This window comes from Glandiceps talaboti, chromosome 19 (assembly GCF_964340395.1).
Source record: "Glandiceps talaboti chromosome 19, keGlaTala1.1, whole genome shotgun sequence".
NCBI lineage: Eukaryota > Metazoa > Hemichordata > Enteropneusta > Spengelidae > Glandiceps > Glandiceps talaboti.
Genome location: NC_135567.1, coordinates 13,042,577 through 13,050,590, shown reverse-complemented (window position 1 = coordinate 13,050,590; position 8,014 = coordinate 13,042,577). Strand labels below are relative to the sequence as shown.

Genomic DNA, 8,014 nt, shown 5'->3' with positions numbered 1-8,014 from the left:
AATACAACGAGCCTATTTAATATTCATTAGAAGAATTTTGTAACGAATCATGGTATTCGAAATATACAGTTTAGGAAACCAACAAATCAAATATCGCGATGTGTTCAAGGTATTAAATATGATTGGACAATATTGACGTCGGCAATCAAGGTCGTGACCCCAGCATATGGTTATGAAAGAAAGCCTGCAACTAGATACTTAGCCACGTCCGGTCCAATTTCTCAGGGTTTGTTTTGAAGTTAGAGACGTTATTTCTGTACGACTTGAAGAATTTTACAATATATCTAATTGATAAATATGGATTATATCAACACGTGGATAAATTCAACCCGACACAAATGTGCTCTCCCGATTCCATACGTACATACACTGCTTCAGCTTTGATCGGCGGAACTATCCTAGTATAAGCTTACTGCCGCGGCCGCGGTGACTGCACAAAACTTGACAACACTACCCACCTACCGATATATAATAATCACCTGTATACCGTGATAAAAACAAGCAATAATTCGAGTCCCTAACAAGTCGATGAGACCTACTTCTGTTCAGTCCGATCCGAATGCGAGTTTCTGAGGTTTTACATGGGTCTCAGACTCGGACTAGAGTATTCCGCCTTAGACAGCCCTGGCCGAAAATAATAGACGTAAACTTGTGTTCACAAGCCAAATAGCTAGTATATTTATTCGAGATGAAATATGTTTACTTTGTTGTTAAATGCGCCGTTCAAAAGGCAACGCGAATACTATTGGTTCAAATATATGCCGTCCTCGGCGCGGGATGCCGTCAACGCGTCACGACGGTATCGTAATGCTTCTTGTCGGCAAATACTAGTAATAAAAAAATCAGATAAATAAAAGTCAATAAAGGTGAAACACGCGACATTACAAGTGTTTATGTATATCTAGTTTAGCCGTTTTGATTTATTTTTCCATAATATGGGGAGATAATATTTTAGCATTTATACCCACAGACACTGACAATTAGTGAGAAAGTGTGAGTAAATATCGGTAAATGTTGGTTAATAAGACATGTAGACTGTAGTTTTTGTTTACTGATGTCTGTTACAACCACTACCAATGTATTTTTTCACAATGCTGTTGAGTTTTATTCACCTAGTGACTACACTCGTCATAGGCTTAGTGCTAACTATTACTCCTTATGACGTCATAAAATCCCGTGGTCTAGGTGGGACCGGAAATACCCGAAAACTCTCGAAGTAAATCCGAAGGGATTTTTTAAGGTGTTTGCAGACGCTTTCTAAAAGTTTTAAAACCAGACTGCATTTCACAAACATGTCGTCTAGCAAATTAGCGATAGTGAATGTGAGCATGTTGAATCACCTTTAATATAATTTTGCAAGAGAGCTTACACTGCATTTATGGCTTTTCACGGTTGCCACACCGATACACGTAGGTATGACATGACTTGTGTACATGTGTGTACCCAGTTCTCTTGGAAAACTAGGATATCATACATTGAATGTTTATCATTCTGCGATTCCATCCATACATTTACCGGTTGATGGACTCCATCTTGATTCCCCCCACTTGTGGTGTAATTATGCAAGGAGGCTTTGTTTCTCGGCCCCCTAAGCCCAAGCATGGTAGTGCAGTTTGGAGTGTGAATCGAATCTCGGAATGCAGTCGAAATATGTCCCCAGAAAGTTATTAACTTAGAAATCACTTATGCAAATTTCATGATCCATAGTAGCTCGTTATTCAGATATCTCTGCTCTGTAAACGATTTCAGAATGAACACAAATTATAAAATAAACATTATACCAACTTACCTCTGCAGGAGGGTTATTGTTATTTACTCAATCCGGTATGAGTGGAGCGATTTTAATAGCTTCCCCCTCCCATAATGCAATATAATTTGTTGCTTTCAAAGATGGCGTTCAAAGTGGTTTCCAGAAAGTATTGCTAGGTTTTCTGAATAGTTCCTACCAAAGGTCAGAGGTTACTTTGAAAGTCTACATTCACCTGGAGGTCAAAGAGAAAATATCCTTTCCAGCTCGATCCACTCACTCCAGATTGGGAGAATAATCATGACATGTTTATCCTGTACAGGTATGCTTGTATAATTGACGTTCAATATATTTTGAGAATGGTGTAATGTGATTCGTCAGTGGAAAGCTAATTGAATTACAGACAAATATATTTACCTGGACATTCAACGTTAGAAGTGACATCAATACATTCTGTATCACTGCCAGGATATACACGAGCACATATAAATATGTCTACATATTCCTGACACTCGAAATTGTTTATTATAATCCATGATGTTAGACCAGTAGTTGGGGTAGTACCATCGGTATTAGCATTCACAGTACTGGGAAATGATGAGCTGGGACCAACCGGGAATTTTTCGACGAACACATCATTTCCAAATACCATACTATCGTGTATAGTTAAGTAGATATCTGTAGCACTTACAGCATCTGTGTTGTCATTTGTGATTCCAATGGAGAATGTAATCTCTACATAATCACGTACACCTAACGTGTAAGGAGATGGAACTGTGACTATGAAGCTGCCATCTTTTATACCTAGAACTATAAAAAACGAAATAGAAAAAAAACTAATTATCCCAACTTGATGTTATCATTATAAATAAATAAACAAATAAATAAATAAATAAAGACAGTATAGTTGTGTCCTGAACCTATGGTGCATGCCTGTATTTTTGAAAAAAGATATTCAACGTGTAAACGAAATACTATTTTATCTAGTTTGGATAATATCTACCCAGTTTCATTACCAATGGGAACTAGGAGTCTTTGAGGTATGAATCCTAAACCATCGTGTATTTTAACTTTTTTGAAATCTTATGTTAACTATGTGTTTTATCCAGAATGGACCTGGTGAAAGAAAATCATAAGGTAGCCAAAATACAGCGTGTTTAGTTAGTTACCTTTACAATCAATATTAGAACTGATATCAACACAGGCTATATCGTCGAATGGGTCTAAATATACACACAGGTATCGATAGCTAGTACACTGTCCTGCATCCGCTGTAACATGTGCCATTAGACCAGTAGTGGGTGTACTACCATCGGCGTTAGCAGCCACAGTTATTTGTGATAGGTGCCCATCAGATGTAATTTCGGATGAGAATACAAAAAAGCTGTCGGACGCTGTCGTTAAGGATGTATCGTCAGATAGATATAGACTGATTAAAACATCTTGGCTTTCTGCAAAGGTACTGGTAAGACCAATTGAAAATATGATTTCAACTTCATTGCCAATATCAATAGTGTAAGTCGATGGATCAGTGATGATGAAACTGCCGTCTACTATTCCTAGCTCTATAAAACAGAACAAACAAATACGTTAGTGAAAGAGTGTGATGTTGTTATTATTATTTATTGGCGTTTAAATAAATGTTTAAATAATATAAACAACAACATTTCCCAACGACTGATCATGTAGTTTATTTATTAGTAACACGGTATTATTTCACATGAGCCCCACTTTTTCGTTTGAGACTCGCATCGAAAATCACCGTCATGAATATTTGACGTGGTCAGTCCAATACATCTGTACAAAATAACGCCAACTTTGGTCATGCACAAGAAGTTCAAAACAGAAACTCGATCTTGGACAAAGTTAAGTAATGACATAAAACAGACCCGGGTCACGGTACCTTGGCCCTGGTCAAATCATGGTATTATATTATAACTGTGTTGGGCAGGGTCAAAATATTTGATTTTGGACCAAGACATCATTTTGTTATGGATCAAATGTATAATTATGTTATTCTCTAATATTTGTCTTCTTTCAGCCCGAAAAATACTCAGGACTTAAGGGTTGTCATTACTCGTCTAGCGACTCGTAGTGACAAGGGCCCCTTAGGTCACTTGTACTTTCAACAGGGCGTGACATTTAATTGTCCTCACCTTGTGCATCTATCTCTAGCAATATGCCACTGGACAATATAAACGCCAACTTGACGAACGTATATGTAGCCCTATTAAGGAAGAAAAACAAAGATGATATATAGACAGCATTTTATAAAGACTATGTCAGCTAAACAGATTCTTTTAGGTGACAATTCCTTTTCATATCTGTTGAACCACACTATGTTGATAACAATAAAGACCATTTATGAATGTAAGTTATCAAAACTATACCATCCTTTAATATTGTGAAATTAAATGTAAGACTTGCAAAAAAGATTGAATGCCATATTGCCAAAAGAAAAGACTGTCTCCCAAAGGTTTGTGCAAAATTGGACAATTTTGAAGTTTAAGTGAATTTTGTTCCCTATCTCTGCACTGTACTTTTTTTCTCAACTTGTTTTAGATGTTCCAAATGGTGCCACGTGTTATTTTCGCACGTGTGTTGCGGTAATTTGTCTTTTACGAGATAAAACAGTTATAAAAAAAGACTATGGGATTCAGAATAAGTTACATTACTTTGTTGACCATAACGACCAAATTGTCGAACGGGATTGGATAAAGTATGTTGTGAAAAACTTCAAACATATCTACTCCAAGTATGAGCCCTAACGGACACAACCTGAGAGGATCTATAGAAAATGGCATTGTGGGTAATCTATGCAAATGAGGAGAGTTCTAGTCGGGCAGTAATTTTCCGTATCGCGGACCGGCCAGGTTTCCAAAATAAGGTCACTTGCGGGAATTTTGGACCCTTTTCTTTCTCGTTGCTATGCGCGTTGTTATGCGTGTTGGAAAACTTGTTGGCATCCAGTATGTGTTCGCTATCATTACGGAAGCGGACGATATTCAACAGTGGCTCCAGGAAATTCCTCCCAAAATCTTAAACAATATTTGGCGATTAGGGCGAAGGTACTTAAAATATTGGTAATAAGGACGCTTCGTAATCGATCAGGGGTGTACCGAGAAAGAAGAAGACGTTCCGTTCCTCTCTGTACGATAATGAACAGCTGTAACTTGTAAGCTATGGTCATTTTTCCAAAACATCTGTTGCATAGTATTATTCTGTGTACAGGTCGTTGTTCTCAGTGAACTTTGTGGTGGTGAAACTAGATTTATTCCATACCACTGTTGTTGTACTTTATAGGCTATACAGTTCATACTGAATGATGTGCCATTCTGATTTATTCCACCATTCATTGGATTTTGTACACTTTAGAATAAGACGTGCTGGGTGGTGTAGAATCAGGTATGTAACTATTCAGTTTGGTATGTCCCAGAGGGAGGAGGTATGATTAAAGAACTATCTAAGTAGGTTCCGCCAAACGAGTATTTATTTTGTGCTTTGAAGTCTGGAGTTTGTTATTTGCACTCTGTATGCCTGAAAAGGTGAAAGTTATTCATACATAATATTCAATTGTTGTCTTGCGTCGAATCGTGACTTTAACAAAGGTGTGATTTCCATCTGAAGTGGGGTTGGTAATTTGATATAATTCACGTCTGAAAAGTGATAGAGATTTTTCCTTTGCTAGCTACACCAATCTCTCTTCTTTCTTACTTACTGAGACTCGAGTGTAAGTGTGGCGTACTTGGGGTATATGCTTGATTGCTTGAAGTGTTCTTTGTGGCCCATACATATACTTTCACAAGCATACCGAGTCAAAGTACAGCTGCAAAAATAACTGCAAGCACAAATGAAAATACTTGAGTACCCATACTGAAACCGTGACTCAGGTGGCATAGGGTTCTGTTATTATTAAATGTTTTTCTGAAACAATAACATTTGGTAAAGATGACATAGTGTGATCACGCGTTTTCGTGTTCAACGAACGATCGAGTGTTTGGTATTGCACTGCACTGCAAATATCACTACAGTGCGCGCGCACCAGTGCACGTCATCTCTGATACATATGTACTAATACATGTTTCTGTGATGTTATTGTAATACACCATGACATATGGTGGCAGAAGAATTATTTGTCCAAAAAATATAAATTCAGTCTGGAAAATGTAATTTTCTCCCATACATTTACTCCTTCGAAGCCATCAAGTTGTTTTTCAATGTAAGGCTCCTATTCTGGTCAATCAAGTTGTTCGTTGTCAACGTTTCTAAATAAACCTCACACTGACTCCAAAATTCATATTAGGCCAAAACAAGAGTTTTTTTTCTGGTCAGGACAGTTTGTCTAAAGTGGTACGAGGACGCGATTCCTTTTTATTCTCACCAAACCTGTCACTCAGTCTACTATTTATGACAGTTACTGTTCTTTTTATTAAGTACTTTAGAGCAAGTTTGTATGTGGGGTAGATGTCATTTGCTTGTTGTGATTAGCTCTGCAGTTGTTGTCACTGAAGTAAAGAGGGTTATATTTGTGTTTCCCCATGAATCTGCAGACTACATGGTCTGGACAAATACGAGAAAAAAAAGTACCGACACGAGAGTATTTAAATGATGGGCGTGCTGACCAGAAATATTTTTTTGGCCCTAATGTGATTTTTTATTATGTTAATAATAGTGGTGATATCTGTTATTACTTGCATTTCAGGGACTGTCACAGTATTATTAAGTATTTCCTATAGCGGAAACATTATTTTTTTATCGCAATAGTCGATTTACCTTGTCCCAGGATGCATTGCGCAAGAGGATTTCAACTTGTTTATTAGTTGTGGTCCACATACTAGAGCAACCACTGGACCTTACACAATACAGGTCCACGCTATACTTGATGTCTCACATTGAGACTTACAGTGTAGATATGAAACGTACGCATGAAATATTTATTTCCCACTCAATAACGTAACTTAAATGTAGCAAACTCCCCAGAGATGACATCATTCCTCCGGACTCGTACAGAATTAGCTAGTTCGACTTATACCATTACATGTACTAGCTATCCAGTAGAACACACCACGGGTTGATAAGTTCTAACATACTAATGTACTGTCAATGACAATACTTACGACATGGAGGTTCGTTCTGTCAGATTTTGTCACAAATGACATAATTGGTCTAACGAGACAAATCGCTTTGAAAATAAGACTTTTAAGTGGATTTGGTCAACTCAAGTAGAGTATCACGGTGTGAAATTATGATCATAATTTTGAAATGTAATTTTTTTAGAAGACGTTAAATCCTTCTGTGGCTTTTTGGATAATATCCTGTGATGATTAATCTTCACCCGTCACGTATCATTTAATTTTAATGTATGAGGTTACCAAAGTGTATCCACTAGACCACGGGAAAGCGTTGGCTTAGCTCAAAATGTGTTCTAAACATACGTGTTCACTTACCGTAACGCCATGTTTACTTGGTATGAAGAGCTATGTCCGAAACCCTGTTGTACAGCGAAGGTGTCTCACACCAATGCATTTGTAAAGCGTCAGATATTCTCAATGATGTCACTTGGACAATTTCCAGCACCAATGAAAAAAACTACTTCAAATGTTTTGGTATCCAGGGAAGATCATTTTGTTTATATAGTCAACAGCAGTAACAGGTATAGAACTCTGTCAATTAAATCACGACCTAATTACCATTATAATGTTTAACAAACCAGGATTGATTAACACAGAAGTGAAAACTTTTATAGAATATAAACATTATTCAGATAATACAACTACTCGTCTCTTTCAGGTATCGGCCACACCTCAATTACGTTTTAAATTTGCATTCTATACAACATAAAGAACATTCACTGCGCAGGTCATAAATTTGTATAGAATGACGTCATTGGGACCGTATAGTGTTTGTTCATTCTGGCATCGGTTGTATAGCCTTTCATCAAGGGATATTTTGAATTGAGACAACCAACATTGCTATTACTTTCTCCAAATTTTATTTTCCAATAGTTTTCTTCATTCAGCCGGAAAATACTCATGACCTAAGGGTTCTGTCACTACGAGTCAATAGACGAATAGTGACAAAGACCCCTTAGGTCACTCGTATTTTCCTTGGTTGAACGAAGAAAACAACGGGTAATAACATCTAACCACATCTGAACTTTTAGCAGGTGTGAAATATTGGTCGGTGATAATCAAATGGGTGTGGTTGTGAAAAGACCCATTCATCTAGCATCGAACACGTGACCTGGAATTGTGCAACGTAAAGCAT

At 37.3% G+C, this 8,014-nt stretch overlaps 1 protein-coding gene across 1 annotated transcript in view; it reads right to left on the bottom strand.

Moving 5' to 3' along the window:
- The window catches only part of LOC144450160 (uncharacterized), a 14,418-nt gene extending 6,903 nt beyond the window's left edge, over nucleotides 1-7,515 (bottom strand). The window contains exons 1-4 of the mRNA XM_078140735.1: nucleotides 7,195-7,515; nucleotides 3,904-3,974; nucleotides 2,917-3,312; nucleotides 2,165-2,557 (exon numbers count right to left, since the gene is read on the bottom strand). Coding sequence (XP_077996861.1) covers nucleotides 2,165-2,557; nucleotides 2,917-3,312; nucleotides 3,904-3,974; nucleotides 7,195-7,205 — 871 coding nt within the window. The 5' untranslated portion in view covers nucleotides 7,206-7,515. The remainder of the gene's footprint in view (nucleotides 1-2,164; nucleotides 2,558-2,916; nucleotides 3,313-3,903; nucleotides 3,975-7,194) is intronic.
- Nucleotides 7,516-8,014: the final 499 nt, after the last annotated feature.